Raw genomic sequence first — 15,869 nt, forward strand, 5'->3', positions numbered from 1 at the left:
AAAGGGCCAATTGTACAACAGCACGTGTATTTTTTAATCTTAGGCTGTTTTCTATTTGGTTTGTCTCAAGGTTTAGGTTGTTTTAGATTAAGTATGATGTCATTTAGCATACAGCAGTCAAAATTGTAATGAGCAGAGATTGGTATCTTTGGGCTCTGGCTGCTTTCTTTCTCTCTCTCTTTTTTTCTTTCTTTCTTTCTTTTTTTTTTTTTAATACAAATTCCAGAGTTCTTGTTCCTTTAAACATTCTTTGAAATAGCCTCACTGGAGCTGGATTAATAATGTTCCTTATTTTGCTAGAGTTAAAAAGCAATATGAAGATATAGGATTATAAAGTTATTAATCACCAATAGTTCTTAAAACTCTTACTCAAGCCAGGCATAGTGGCACACGCCTGTAATCCCAGGGACTTGGGAGACTGAGGTAGGAGGATCACAAGTTCAAGGCCAGCCTCAGCCACTTAGCAAGACCCTATCTCAAAATATAAACTAAAAAGGTCTGGGGATGTAGCTCAGTGGTAGAGCACCCCTGGCCTCAAACTCTAGGAAATAAAATAAAATAAAGCTCTTATTCAGCCGAAGTTATTTTCAGATAGACTAGCCTTTCCTGACTACGGTTTAGTAGGATGCTTGACTGCTTGTTAGACTGTTCGTGAATTCTTTCCTGAAGATTTTCTCTTTTTTGTCTGCTTTTCTAAAATACACCAAGTAAGGAGCATACAGGCCGCTTCCCTTTGTGATGCCCTTTTGCTGACCAAAGCTTACTTTTCTTTTCAGGATCCTACTACGATCATGGAAAGATTCCCTACAATCCGTCAACTGTTAACAAAAACCTGCCAGAATCCTTTTATCTTAGCATATGGTAAGGATCCAAGCTGTGTCTTCTCAAAACACAAACTTGTAATGACAGTTTTAATTTCTGCTTGAACAACATACAGAGACTTAATTATAAATCTTTCTCTGGTTTTCACTTAACAAGTGTATTTATTGCTGTATTGCAGAAAGATGTCCTTTATTGTGTGTGTGTGTGTGTGTGTGTTTGTGTAGAAGACATGCATGCACATGTGCACACACACCCCCTCCTGCAGATCCATAGAAAACAGGCCTCCTTGAAACAGAGGGCAGAAACTTACAGGTGATTGAAACAATAATTTTTGTCCGTAATCACTTTCATCACTTCATCTTTTTTTAAAAAATTTATTTGTTCTTTTTAGGTATACATGACAGTATTTTGACATATTACGCATACGTGGGGTTTAACTTCCCATTCTTGTGGTTGTACGTGATGTGGAGTTTCACTGGTCGTGTATTCATATATGAACATAGGAGACTCATGACCGATTCATTCCACTGTCTTTCCCGTTCCCATCCCCCTGCACCTCATCTTTAACTCCACGTAAAGTGACTAACAATACCAACTTAATGTCTTTGTTTCTCAAGATAGTCTGTTAACTCCCAAATGGTTTCCCGTGTTGTAAAATCATTCTTCAGAGTCTGAGTCTAGCCATGGCTTTGCTCTTACATAGGGGTGACATTCTGGTTTTATGCAGTTTGAGAAAGTTGAGGACGTGTAGGGGTGGGGGTATTCCTTCTCTGGCTTCCTGCCTCATCTGCTGTTTCGTCTTCCTCAACAAGTCACAGACTTTGTGGTCAGGTCCTGTCACTGACAGTGCCTGGGGCCTTGGGGTCAGGGCCTGCAACTCCTGGGGTAAGTTCCTTGTGCTTCTCTTCTCCCTTGTCTCCTTAGGTCTCCTTTGAAACAGCCTTCCTGGGGTGAGGCAGGGACCTCAGTGTCCCCACAGCCCCCAGCATCTTCCTCTGGTGTCGCACTTACTCACTGTTGGATGCCCCGGAAGACTGAATGCCTCTGAGAGCAGGAGCTGTGGCCTCCTCTTTGTCTTCCTAAGGCCTGGCATGGGGCAGAGCAGGCACCCCGAAGGAGCACTTGCCTTGGGCTGACTGTATTATTAGCTCACGTAATATTTGCTTTTCAGATTTTTTAAATAAAAGATTAATTGAATTATGTAACAATATTAGAACCAAAGATAAAATTAATATTCCCCTTTGATATTTTAAAGAGTTGAAAAATTTCCCATGTCTATCCTGTCATAAGTGCTTAGAAGAGCCAGGCACTAGTGGGAAGGGGACACTTCTACACGTGGCCCTGTGAGCACAACGTGTGGGTCACTGCACACTCTGCCCCTCGGCCTCCCTGACTCCGCCCCACCCTCTTCTGTTCTGCCTCCTCAGGCCTCTTCCTCTCCTTCCTCCCATCACCTCCTCTGGCTCTTGATCCGCCTTGGCAGATGAGTGAGCCAGCGCTGTTTGCCCACAAGGCCATGCTTCCCTGCTCCAAGTACATGTATTGTAGTGAGGCCAGTGTCTCAAACATCTTCGACCAGAAAGGCATTTGTATACATGTGTATGTATAGTCGTGCACATATGTGCTTCATGCATACATGCTCACTCACGGGATCAGACAATTCATGAAAGAATGCTCATTTTTATGAGGAATCTGTTTTCACTGTGCTGTTTAAAAAATGGTATTCATGACCCAAAACTGATTTTACAACCCCTTGTGTAGCATGACCAGACATTTGAAAAACACTGAGCGAGGCTGATAGCAGGAGAAAGGAAAAGAAGCTGTTGAATGATTTCTAGTTACCAGCACCCGTGAGATGCTTTGTGGGTCTAATAATTGCTTTTTAGAAGAAAATTGGTTTAACTTTCCATATAAAAATAAACTCAGGGGAGGTAAGAGAGGAGGCACAGGAGGCTGGGATAGAAGAGGGAGGGGTGAGGTGGTGAGTCCAGAGGCTAGGGCTGTGAACAAGGAAGGCAGAGAGAGAGAGAGGGTTTATGGAGCCTAAACCCAAAAGACGGTGTTTCCTATGTGTTGAGCGGTTCTGCACGCTCAGTTCAACAACTGTATAATTTTTAATTTTTCTCTTTCTTAAAAACAAAAACAAGAAGAGCCATGGAAACTCCTGTCCAGCATATGGGCCTGCCTCTCTTTGTCCAGAGTGAACGCACTGAAGTGCACAGCTAACCAGCTCCCAGCTTTCTCCGCTGTGGTGATTCACAGACACAAGCCACTGCTGTCCTTGCTGAAGTTACAAGCACTCGCTCCAGGCAGTGGCGCTCGCTGGGCAGGCTTCTCCCCAGAGGCCCTGAGATGAGGGCTGGAGAACCTTTGGGGCACTTACAAGAGAGGGGAAACTTCCCGAGGCTCATTTCAGGGACTGTAGAGCTTAGTGCAAACTGAGATTCAAAAATTGAGTGGTGGGAAAAGAAATATGCAGCATACATTTACCACCTGATGTTTTATATCTTGAACTGAAATTCCAGATGAAAACCAAATTCTTCATGTTTCATTTCTAGCTGTTAAGACTGTGACGCCAGCTATTTCTGTTGAAACAGTAAGCACCTGTTGTTTAAGCTGCTCAGTTGCAGAGGTTGGGAGGGGGAGGCCGGTGAACAGGGAGGGCCAGGGCTGCTGCTCTGCTTGGACACCAGGGCAGAGCTGGACAGCCATGCAGAACTTGGGAGTTGTGTGCAGAGGACATCACTGAATAAAAGGGTTCTCCCTCTCTCCATTATTGTCTTCTCTCTCCTCTTTTGATGTCTTCATTTCCAAATGGCTTGTCTCTGTGTCTTCCTTGTCTTTTTTATTCCCTTTCTCTCTCTTTCTCTCTCTCTCTCTCCTTCTGCTTCTGCCTGGCCTTGGAGATGCTGCTTGTCACGTTGCTTTGCTCTGGTCCTGGCTGCTGCTGAGTCTGCATCTCACTGGACCCGTCTGTCACACTTGCTACACGAAGCTGAAGGAGCCTAGCATCTGCCGAGGTTAAATCACGCGACTCTTGAAGTGTAGGGATCCCAGGCCAGCCAGTGCCTACTAGTGCTTCATGTGGGCTCCTAAAAGCCAGGGGAAGGATGGACAGCCCTCAGAATAGCCCCTCACCTGTTTGTTCAGAGAACTGGTTACTGGGCAGGCATAGCTATGAATGTTGATGGGGGTGGGTGGTGAATTTACCATTAGCACCCTTTGCTTAGTGGTGAAAATACTGACTGGCGTCCTGCAGTCAGTATTGTGTTCTTTTCTTTATGAAGGAAGCCTTTAGAAGGCTGTTTATTGGACTACAGAAAATGGGAAGGAGAGTGGCAGGGGATCCTGCCCAGAACTGACCCCAGGTGCCCGCGGCCTCTTTGTGAAGTCTGCCATTACTCTTCTCCAGCTCTGGTGCTGATACCTTCAGTTTTTAGGCCTCATTTTTGTTTATTTTTTAAAATTTTTATTTATTTTTATGTGGTGCTGAGGATCGAACCCAGCACCTCGTACATGCTGGGCGAGCACTCTATCGCTGAGCTACAACCCTAGCCCCTATTTTTTATTTCTTAATTGAGTTATAGAATCTCTACCTGGAATGGAATCCATCACCACCAACAGAAAAAGAAGGTGGCTCATCAGATAGAGGTTCCTGCCAAGTGTATGATTTCAAGGTTCAGGATTTCCATCACATTTTCAGTGAAGTTTTAAATTTTAAAGAATAAGGAGCATGTAACAAGCTTCTATTTTCTCCAAATCATTTGGTACTAAAATGAATATGTTTTAAAACAATCCTTTATGTTGAATTTGTTTTTAACAAGCAAGGATATTTTGGCAAATTAGAAAATTAAGAGATTAAATTGGAAATGCTGACTGGCTTGCCTATGGCAGTTATGTTGCCTTAAAAAGGCTGAAATTACTAGTGGTTTGAAATATGAAATGAAAAGCCGCTCTCAAGAAAAGCCCACTTCTTCCAGTTCTTTCCATATTTTAAGACCCTGTTTGGCTTTAAAATTTGCTGCTGTTACAGAAAGGGACTGACCACACAAGAGCTAAGCCCAAGTGAGCCCGAGCCCACAAGAAGAGGAAACCCGCAGGAGAGGCTTCACACAAGCTCTTGGAGGCCTTTTCTGTGAACTAGTTTTGAGATTTTTCTAAATGATGTTTTAAAAGGTTTTTTTTTTTTTTTTAACAGTTTGTCTTCTTTCCCCCATTTGATAAAACCATTAATTTTAGTTTTCTTTCCTACAGATGAAAGCCAGAAAATTGTAATATGGTGCTTATGTAGTCTGATTAACAAAGAACCACAGAGTTCTGCAGAATCAAGACTTAACTCCTGGGTTCGGGTAAGAGGAAATCTCATTCTGCACTGTTTTGAAATAAGATTACTTAAAGGAACAGCCTTATTTTTTTTCTTTCTTTTTTGGGGAGGGGTATTCAGTTTTGTGATGTTTTAGACGCTGTTTCAAGCAGGCCCTTCACTGTGGACACTATTTTTGCTCGATTATGAATTCCAGAAGACATTGGCTCGGGGTCAGCATGAACCTCTCCATGCTGACAAGACCTGATGCCTGAGTGGTCTTGAAATGCCACTTTTGGGTAACTAAAAGAACCATTTTTTTTCTAGCAATTACTGTCTTTCAAAAAATGATTTCTCCTACAAACCTAGTTTAAATCCTTATGGATTTCCTCTTCAGCAGCTTCTCTTCCTGTCTCAGAACCTATTCTGGAGCAAATCTAAAATTCAGAAGTGCCCAGGGAGCAGCAGTCTCTATTTTGGCTCCCATAGTTGGTACCTGTGCCAGTAAGCTCAGCGACCTGTCCCTGGTACTTCTACCATTGCCGCACACACTGTCAAAGCCGCAGCCTGCACATTGGACCCTTAGAGCAGCTTCCTGGGCTCCCGGTCTGTGTCTGCTTCCTCTGAGGGGCAGGCACAAGTGGGGATGTGGTAGGGCTGGCCATGGCTGCCCCGCCACCAGTACTGTCCTGCTGCCTTAGCCGAGGACTCCGCTCAGTGTGCATGTGGTTCAGATTAGCTGCTTGGCATCACGAAATCAGCCAGCCGGCCTAATCACCCGGTTTCATCTGTCAGCCTGACTGGTGATGTCATTACCTTCAATACTCTTGACGATGCCTTCGTTTCAGACAAAATTGCTACTAGAGATGACAAAAACAGTATTTGTATTTCTCTATTGGATTCAAAGAAGAATAGAAGGAACACTAGAGGTGAAAGGGATTGGGCAAGAAACAAATACAAAATCTAATTGGAATTTTTGTGTAAATGGCTGAGGAAAGGAGAACTGATAAATGAAATTAGAGAAAAAGGAAGATGTAAAACAAGGCTATGAAAATAGAACATGTGTTTAGGCTTTACTTTTTTAATTGTTGCTTTTATTGGTGTCTGATGTTTTAGAGACTATTTAATATGTAATTTTGCATGGGCTGACTCCTTAAATTCTAAACCAGGCCATCTAATAAAGAGTTTCCAGGGTGACTCTGTGAACTTTCTTCATTTAGCTCATGACTTTATTAGCCTATTTAAAAATTTCTAACTTCAAGTTTATCCTTGTTTTTTCCTTGTTTAGTACTTGTCTACTTATTAATAGGCACTCGAATTAAGTGTAGCATAGGGAGAGAAAATTAAAACACTTAATCGCCACCTTAGGGAACTCACTGACTGGTGGCCAGGTCATGCCAGGACAGTGTGGTTGGGTGGTTGGTAAAGCTGTGTATAGGTGTGATGGTGACACAGGGGGCACTTGCCCAGACATGGGGGCTTGGAGACAAAGCCTGTGGTGGGGGTAGAGTGGGGTGGGGTGGGATGGTACTGTACTAGATGCAGGTGCATAGTGCTTCCCCGGGGTGGGGATCTGTGGGGTGCAATGAAGCATGGAGCTGGGGAGATGGACCTCAGTACCATTGTAAGGAGGATTTATTTTATCTTAAGGGTGGTAGGGAAACCATCAGAGTATTTAAACAGAGAAACCATTTGGCCAGATGTGAAGTTTGGGTACTAACAGCTCTTTGGAAGAGCAAGAAGGTAGCACTTTGGGGGCTGTTGCACAGTTAAAGGTGAGAAATCATGAGTGCCTGAGAGACAGAGAGAAGGGAGACAGTATTTATACCCTGTTTTATTAAATAAGGTAAAATCCAAAAGAGATCCTGGCAGCTTAAGAGCGGCTGTCCTGAGGTGTGGGTGGAGATGTGCAGAGGAGAGTTGAGAGTTCCCTTCTCGGAGAGGGAGCTGACTGCTGATGAAGGGCTGGAAGTGAATGGTGAATGGGGAACATGGTGTGGGAGCCTTGGGTGAGGCCAGACCACCCAGACAGGAAGAGGGGCTCCAGAGAGGAGCCTTGGAGCCCTGAGAACGAGTCCAGGGACAGGAGGGAAGCAGGAGCGCCTGCCTCCAGCAGTTCCCATTCCTGCCCAGTGCTTCGAGCAGGGTCAGCAGAAGTAAAGTATATGCTCCTGCAGATCTTCTATTACATTATAAAATCCCAAAAAAATTCCAGACCAGTTCTTGTTTTTGTTTTTGGTACCAGGGATTGAACCCAGGGGCACTTAACTACAGAGCCACCCCCCCCACACACACACACACACCACCCCACTTTCTTATTTTATTTAGAGACAGAATCTCACTGAGTTGCTTAGGGCCTCCCTAAGTTGCTGAGGCTGGCTTTGAACTTTCTATCCTTCTGCCTCAGTCTCTTGTGCCATTGGGATTACAGGTGTGTGCCACTGCACCTGCCCTAGATTAATTCTTAAATTTGAAAATGTTATCCTGGGTTATCTTTTTAACACAGAGAAGAAATAAAAATTCTGTTTGAGGCTTGAATATATGTTGCCACATGTTACTCTGGAAACACATTGATAAGGTTTTTGGAGTTTCACTGATACTCAGAATGTGCTATCAAATAACATGATCTGAGTGGCTATTTTTACAGAGACTGGTTAAGGTCACAGGACTCTCTCACACCTTTCAGAATATTTGATTCTTGAACAACTTGATTTTACTGGTGAATGCACTGAACACATACTTTTGAATGTAGACTGTTTGCCAGGCATTGTGATAGAAGCTAAGGACAGAGCATTGAACCTGAAAGAGTCTGCTCTCTTACAGTCAGAGCGGAGTTTCCCAGGCCTGCCAAACTTAGGGGCAGCCTTTCCTCCCTGGGTAAGAGGGTCCCACTGCTGTTTCTCACCTGGATGAGAAGAAACAGTAGGGTGCCATGAGCAGAGGGCCGCAGGGCTGTGCTCTGTCCTCAATCCTCTCAGCAGGCAGTGCTGAACAGCGTCCGGCTGGCTTCAGTCTTCTGTTTTCTCCTTCTTTTAAAACCTTTAAAATTACAAAATCTAACAAACATGCAGAAAAATGCACAAAGCATAAATGTCAAGCTTAACAAATTGTTGCAGACTAGGAGCTGGGGTACATTTTGCCTGGCTTCTAGATGCTTCCTGCTTCCTGCTGGTATTCCCCTTGTTTTCCCCCAGTAGTGACCACTAACCTGACTTTTATTTGTGTTGCTTTATGTTTCTATCACTGAATTATGCAGTCTGGCTTGTTTTTTGATAGAAATGGAGGAATACAGTGTGCATTCTTCTGTGTATGATTTATTTTATTTAATACTATGTTGCCAAGATTCATCCATGATGTTGGGTACGTGATTTGTACTTTTTATCCACTCTACTTTTGATGGGAATTTGTTTCCAGTTCGGGGGAATTAGGGTCAATCTAGTGTCTGAAGTGTGTATTTCATAGACAGGAGAAATGACAGGGTGTGGGATGTGTGTATCCTAATTTTACTGGCTCATGCTGATTTTCCCCCTGGTAGTGGCAGCAGCTTAAATTTCTATGGTCCACACATGAGGGTTCCCTGTCACTTGATCCTGTCAGACTTCCAAGCCTCCAGTTACCCTGATGGGCATGTGCTAGTGTCTAGCGTGGTTTTTGTTTGTTTTTCCTGAAGTTGAACTTTGATTTTGTCAAATCCCTGTTCAAGTTTCTTAATTGTTTTCCTTCTAAAATTTCTTTCCTTGTTGGTTTGTAGAAACTCTTTATGTATGTTGGACATAGGCACTTTTGAAGAAACCTCAGTGTGGCAGCTCTTGGTTCCAGCCTGTGACCTGTGTTTATGTTCCTTTACTGTCTTTTAAAGGAGGCATTATTTTTAGCTCTATTCTAGTTAAACTTACGGCTCTTTCCCTTTGAGGTTAGCATTTTACATCTTACCTGGGGAATGCTGTGCTCCCCGGCCGTGTTACTTTCCTTGTGCAGTTCTGGGGTCCCCCTGCAGCTGTGCTTGTGTGAGCAAAGGTCAGAGTTGGCTTTCACACTGTGTCCCTATGGCCGCCCCATGCCCAGTACCACTGGTGGGAAATCACTTCCCTCTCTCTATATATGTTACCTTTGTCATGAGCCAGGTGTCTTTGCATGTGCAGGTGTGACCCTGAGTCTCTCCCTTGGTCTTGAGGTGGTTAATTGTATGGGTCAACTTGACTGGACCATTAAGTGCCCACGTGTTTGGTCAAACATTATTTCTGGGTGTTTCGATGATAGTGTCTTTGGATGAGAGTAAGCTGGTAGACTGAGTAAAGCAGATAGCACCTCCCTCGTGTGGGTGGGCTTCATCCAGCCAGCCCAAGTCAGTCAGTTTGGTGAGACTCTCAATGGTCACTCTACCCTTGGAAAAAACGTATTTTTATCAGCTTTATTTAGAGTCACCTTTGGATGGGATTGAAGTGCAGCCCCCAGGAAGGGGAGAGGTGCCAGCCTTCCCTCCCTGTCTGCTCAGTAGTGTTATTTTTAGTCTCTGACTCCTTTGCAGGGATCTCCTGAGCTGGGGTTTCCCGTGGGTAGCCCCCCCCAGGAGCTGTTCCCTGCTGGTCATGTGGAAGTCCCAGTGTGTGAATGAGAGGGAGCAGGGACTCCAGGGAGCCTGGCAGCCCTATGTGGTGGACTCCCTCCTCTTTCCTGGAGATCCACTTGAACTGTTTGTGGCCTGTGGCCGTCTAACATCTGGACTCAGGAGCCGGTGCCCATTAGGCAGACATCTGTCTTGTCTCATGCAGTCTTTCCAGCGTCATCTTTGTGCATCAGTGGGCGATCCCGTGTGCCACCTGGTATCGCGTCTCCCGTTTCTATCCATGCGCCACCTGTGTGTGCAGCTTCTCCTGGCCTTCTTGGAACCTAATGACTTTCCCTTTCCCATTCTGTTACCCGCTCCCCAGGCTCCCCGCCCCAGGGTCTTCCTGGGATCCTATCGCATAGACTGCACCCCCGCCCCGGGTTTGTGCTTTGCACACGTTCCCATTCCTGAGCTTGAGGTGCATTCTGACTCCTGCCAGCCTGGTCCAACTGGGATATGATAACCCAGAGAAATAAATACCATCCTTGTCCACGTTTGGATGCAGTGTGAAAAGGAAAGTCTCATCCTTCTGGAGGGTGATGAATAAGAGACCATAGAGGCAGGTGGAATTCAGGGGGCACGTCCTCTCCACAGCTCCACACTGTTCTTACTTTTTAAATAACAAACACAATGCCACTGTCTTTTTCTGCATCAATTGTATTTATTTGACTTTCTACGACCTCTTTTTTTTTTTTTTTTTTAAATGATTAGTTGGTGGTTGGATTTTCACATTTAGGTTAGGTGGTAGTAGATGTTCATTCATTGCTTTTCCAGTGTCCATCCCCCTCCTCTTCCACCTTCTTAACAGTACTTTCAGCTTCCCAGCTGTCAATCGTTATCTGGGGTGAGGGTTATTCTTGCCAATTCCTGTGGTTGGTGGTTCTTGGCTTAACCAACACAGACTCTCCATTCCCTGGGAATGGTGATAGGTCAAGATGGGCGTATAGCCCAAATTGGGCCAGTCAAGGGCAGTAAGATCCAATCTTGTCGCTTGTTTGCCTAATGGGGGCAATGGAGTGTCTCTTTCCTAATGAATGTGAATTTTAAGTTGCTCATGCTCCAGAAGCTGCTGTCAGTCACTGTAGGGCATGAGATCAGAGCCTCCTGGAGAACTGGAGTCGGTCTTGAGGAAGGAGCAGGGAAAAGAAAAAGACGAAACAGGTCATGAGGATGCTGCCCCACATCACTCCTACTGGACTAGGTCTTGCAGTCCATTCCCTTTTCTCTTGGAGCCAGTTTGATTCAGGACTTTGTTCCTTATAACCAAGAGCATCTTGAGACAACAGATTTGTTTTGGGCTTACTAAACTATTATTTGTAAGAGTTTTGAAACTTAAGGTCACATGATGTAATTGTGGGGGATAGTCATATTAATTCAAAGGCCATATGAATAAGTAGTGAGTTAACAAAGTGAAGGTGGTCATGGTTTTGTAAGAATTGCTTTAGTTCAGGTTTGATTTGTAGTTCACGGTTGCTTTTTCCACCACAGCTTGTTAGGGAAATTATGTGTGTGGGAGAGAAGGCACCTTCTGCCCAGCCTCAGTCTGTTTTATTCTTTCGCACAATCCCAAAGTAAGTTCATAATAAGTTGTCGCCTCACACTCATTTTCACTGCAGTAGACTAAAATGGCATAAACCCAGTAATTGAACGTCACCATAAAATCTTGCCAACAGAGAGCCAGGCCTGCAGGTGACACCTTTGTTCCATGTCATAGCTTACTGAATAATAAAGGACTGGCAGATAATTTTTAAAAAATTTTTTCCTTTGATTTGAATTACGTGAAACCTCTTTTTTTTAGTTATTTCTGAACTCTCTATTCTCCACACTGGGAACGTTCAAATATAGTGTGGCCTTGATATTATTTTAGAAAACTTCTTTGCAGTCACCTTTCAAAAACAAATATGTCTTAGATATCTTGTGGACCTGGTTTTTACTTTTGCAAATATTGCATGGAGGCCATCTCAGAAAAGCAAAGCACCAGGACAAACCAACGTTCTATAAATAGTATTTTACATGCAGCATCCAGAGGTTCAGGCTTTAAATCGAAAGTAATAGAAGGTCAGAGTGTTAAAATGGAGTTATGTTACTCTGATGAGGTTAAATAACTTGTTTTGGTTTTTGGTCCTGGGGATCAAACTCAGGGGCACTTTACCTCCATCCTTGGTACTTTTTATTTTTTATTTTGAGACAGTCTTGCTACATTGTTGAGGCTGGCTTCCAACTTGTGATCCTCCTGCCTCAGCCACCTAAGTTGCTAGGATTACAGGTGTGTAACCTCCTGTAGCTAGGTTAAACAGTTTTACTCCAAAATTTTGTCCTTTGTTCATGCTTGAGCCAGATGCAGTGTAGAAGGTACAAGGTGTTGTTTCCACAGAACCCGCGAAACCAGCCTTGTGACCTGGTGAAACCACTTTCTCATAAGGAAAGCGAGTAGACTCTACACTAGATGACAGCTAGTCTGCTTCAACCAGGGGTCCAAAGCTCACCCAGCATGTGTGACCTACATTCATGTATGAATTGAAAACCTGAAGTAATTAAGGAAGGAACCATCTGTCTCATGTTTGTCACTTACAGGATGTTCAGCTCCACAGAGTGGGTAGACTCTTCGCTTATGGAAGGCACAGCATAGAAAGTTACCGAATTAGTATAATTAATAAGTTAGAATTTTGTTCCTTTACCCCCAAATGTAGACTACCAGAGTTTTATGTTTTATTTTGACGTGACTGTTACCAGGTCACATATGAAAAGAGACAAGAAAGAAGTATAAATCGGTGAGCCAGGGAGTGAGCGTGTGGGTGTGTGTGCACGCAGAGCCCCAAGCCTGCATCTCCAGGACAAGCTCCCCCCTGGGCTCCGCCCACACACGGACCATCCGTCGCCCCCACTTGAATGTCCCTGGGCATCTGAAATTAGACACATCCCAGAAGAACCTCTGAAATTTCCCTGAAATGTGTTCCCTCCATGGCTGTTCCCCTCCTCAAGAGCAGCTCCGTGCTGTGGGTTTCTCAGGGCGGCAGCCAGGGCTCCTCCTGGGACACCTCTCCGCCTCTCTCTTCCGGTCTCTCAGTGGCTCTGTTGACTGTGTCCATGACATGTGTCCAGATTCTGACCACCTTCCCCCACTCCACAGTGTCCCCTTCTTCATCTGCAGCACGCTGCTCTCCCAGGGCCATGGTGGGATCCCTCCTGTCTTCCTCTCTCCCTTGCTCTCCTTTGTCCCAGCCAGGGACCCTTTTAAAAGCGTCTTTGCCCAGACCTCTCTGGTCCTCTTCCATCTCATTCAAACTGCCACGCAGAGTCCATGCCTGGCTCACGAGGCCCTCCCGTCTGACCCCGCTGTCTCACTGGGGGACTTTGCTCCAGCGGCCTGGTGGCCTCCTTGCTGGACTCATGCACTGCCCACATCTTCCTCCCTAGGATGTATCTGCCCTTCAACTCTTCCTTAGAGAGCCACTGGCTCCTTGGGCCCCCTCTCTGGATGCTACTCCGACACCACCTGACCTGTGTGGCTTTCATCTCAGACACTCGCTCTCCTTACTATGACTTAACTTTTTTCTTAGTGCTGATGGCCTGCTGACATACTGGTAGTTTTTTCTGTCTCCCTGCTTCCTCCCAATGGGGCTAGAAGTTTGGTGAGAGCCAAGAGTGTTTCTGCAGCCTGGGCCTCTGCCTGGCACGTAGTGAACGCTCAGTTGTTATTTGATGAATCCATCATTCCACGAATAGGGCTTTAGGTAGCAAGGTCGGTGTTGTGCTGGGGAGGGAGGGATGCCTTCCAGGTGGTAGCCAGGGAAGGAGCAGATAGACAGCTCGGATGTGGTGAAGAGGAGGGGCTCGGGCCTGTCAGGCTGGAGAAGACACTGTGGGGAAAAGTCAACTAAGTTGAGAAGAATGGTTTGGTTTGTGGCAGCTTTTGGAGGGCTGTGACTGCCAGCCTGAGTTTGTTTATCAAGTCGTCGTCTAGGGTGGTCAGTGAAGTGAAGCCGTGACTCGGCAACGTGGAGGCACAGTGTGGAGGTTTGGGGAAACCAGTCCCTCTGAGTTCTGAGGGAACTGAGTTCTTCTGAGGGAAGAACCAGTTGAGAAATACTGTCCCAGAGACAGTCATCAGAAGTCAAACTGCAATTCTCTTCCTCCCAAAACAGATTTTAAAATGTGGCCTGCGTCTGTGGTCCAGTGGACCCCTCTGGATTCTGTAGGCAGACCTGCTAGGCACAGGGTGCTGCCTGGCCAATGGTGCAGCAGTGGACTAATGGCAGGGGTGCTTTGGGAGGGACAGTTGGGCATGGGAGGGGCAGGAGGTGGGGTGTGCAGAGGCAGGCGTTTAGCATCCCAGGTGCAGGCTCCACGCCAGTCCTCACTCTGCCTCCAGGCCCAGCATCTGTCAGTCATTGGGATGCAAGGACTATGGGGCAAGGTGTCACCTTGGGTGGGGCAGAGACAGTGGAGGGTTGATCTGGCTCTCACATCACAATGTCTTTCACCAGTATCACAATGACTCCTTCCCTGCTTTTTCCTCTCAGGGAATGAGGTGGACATTCCATCCCTCTAAGAACACCTAAGTGTCCTCACGAGTGGAAGTACCATTCCCTGGGAGTGTCAGGGCAAGAGGAGGCAGAATCCCTGGAGGAAGCTCTGAAGGACGTTGGGAGCGAGGAGCAGGTTGGGCAGCCAGCAGCTGCCGCTCTCTGCCCCAGGGCACTGTCTGATCCTCCTGCACCCTCCCTGTGGGTGCTGTGCCTTCACATCTTGGGACCCTAGTTCAGGGAGTACAGTGCAGGTTGAGTCCCCTGCTCTCCGTTTGTCATTGAATGGAAGTGACCGGGACCAGACAACCAGGAAAGAGAAGCCATGGCCAATTGCTTTATGATTTTGTAAATGTCTCCCTGGGGCTTTGGAAAGCTCGCTGTCATGCTGTGGTCACAGGCTGCTAAACTCGGCAAGTACATTTAGTAAATGGACAAAGTGGCATCTACTACTATTAGGCATTTTTATACCATTGGATAAGAGTTTCTCAGCGTTGTATAATTCGCAATTGAATGTGGTATTTAGCATTTTGTCAGGCTCTGGGGAATGTGAAAATCGCTGCTCTTCTCACTTCCGAGCATTTCAGGTCCATCAATGAGATCCACCTCTCATTCCGCACATGCAACCTGAGAGGGAATGTTTTTATGTATGTGAATGTGTGTGTTTGGGAGAGTGTAACTGTCTCTTGAATCATTAATGTAAACACACTGCACTTCTCATTAAGCTTCCCAAATGAAAATTGCTTCCTTTGCAGGGGTGAAGTAAGATTTTATTTGTGCTCCTGGCTAGGTTTAGTTGTTTGTTTGTTTTTTTTTAAATTTGTTTTGGGTTTTGGATCCCCCCCCCCCCATTTCATTTAGATGGAGTCCAGCTTATTATGGCTCTGAAGCGTATCAGGTTGTTTTTAGTAAGTTGCCATTCCTCACGTACGCTGGATCAGGACCTTTATTGCCAATTAGGCACAGGATGTTTGAGATGCTTACTGATGGGCTCTGGATGATCTGTTTTATGTTTTCAGTTTGTTTTGTTTTATTTTTGTTTTATGATCATGTTGGCTTTTCCATTAAACTATAACTTTAATTGAGTGGGCTTAGTTAATAGAACACTGACCAGATCCCCTTCTTTGTCCTTCAGCTCTGCCCAGGTTCCCCACCCCACTTCCTGCTGTGTCCCAACCTTAGTCTGAAGTGAAGGGAATTGTTAGGTTTGTGAATTACAGGTAGATTATACTCTTATAAGGCATGAGCTCTTTGTATTTCAATCTAAGTTGCCTGGGTGGAGCTCCTGGGGACACTTAGGGGTATATCCCAGGGAAAGGTAAGTGTAGACAGTCGTGTCTGCGGCAGGAGAAGGGCCACTGCAAGGATCGTATAGATGTCGGCGCCACACCTGGCCAAGTGATCCATGCTCTGTTCTGAAGTCGGTTCCTTCCCAGACCACATGTGCTTCTCCTTAGGGAGCTGCCTCTCCTCAAGGGCTGGCACTGGAAGCCCAGGAGCCAGGCAATGGAGCTGGTGGCTGTAACTGCTTCACTCTCTGACCTTTAGATCGTTAGGCCTAGTCTAAGTTTGACTCTTGTTCCCAAGATCTGGCCCTGTTTAATATTGA

At 45.6% G+C, this 15,869-nt stretch overlaps 1 protein-coding gene across 4 annotated transcripts in view; it reads left to right on the top strand.

Moving 5' to 3' along the window:
- The window catches only part of Fancc (FA complementation group C), a 167,725-nt gene that overhangs the window by 55,481 nt on the left and 96,375 nt on the right, over window positions 1-15,869 (top strand). For 3 of the 4 annotated variants that reach the window (XM_048800343.1, XM_048800342.1, XM_048800341.1), the window contains 3 exons: window positions 777-861; window positions 3,729-3,842; window positions 5,077-5,171. In XM_048800343.1, coding sequence (XP_048656300.1) covers window positions 777-861; window positions 3,729-3,842; window positions 5,077-5,171 — 294 coding nt within the window. The remainder of the gene's footprint in view (window positions 1-776; window positions 862-3,728; window positions 3,843-5,076; window positions 5,172-15,869) is intronic. The other variant, XM_015503973.2, reaches the window with a different exon arrangement.

The sequence above is a fragment of the Marmota marmota genome, unplaced genomic scaffold, assembly GCF_001458135.2.
Source record: "Marmota marmota marmota unplaced genomic scaffold, marMar, whole genome shotgun sequence".
Classification (NCBI taxonomy): domain Eukaryota; kingdom Metazoa; phylum Chordata; class Mammalia; order Rodentia; family Sciuridae; genus Marmota; species Marmota marmota.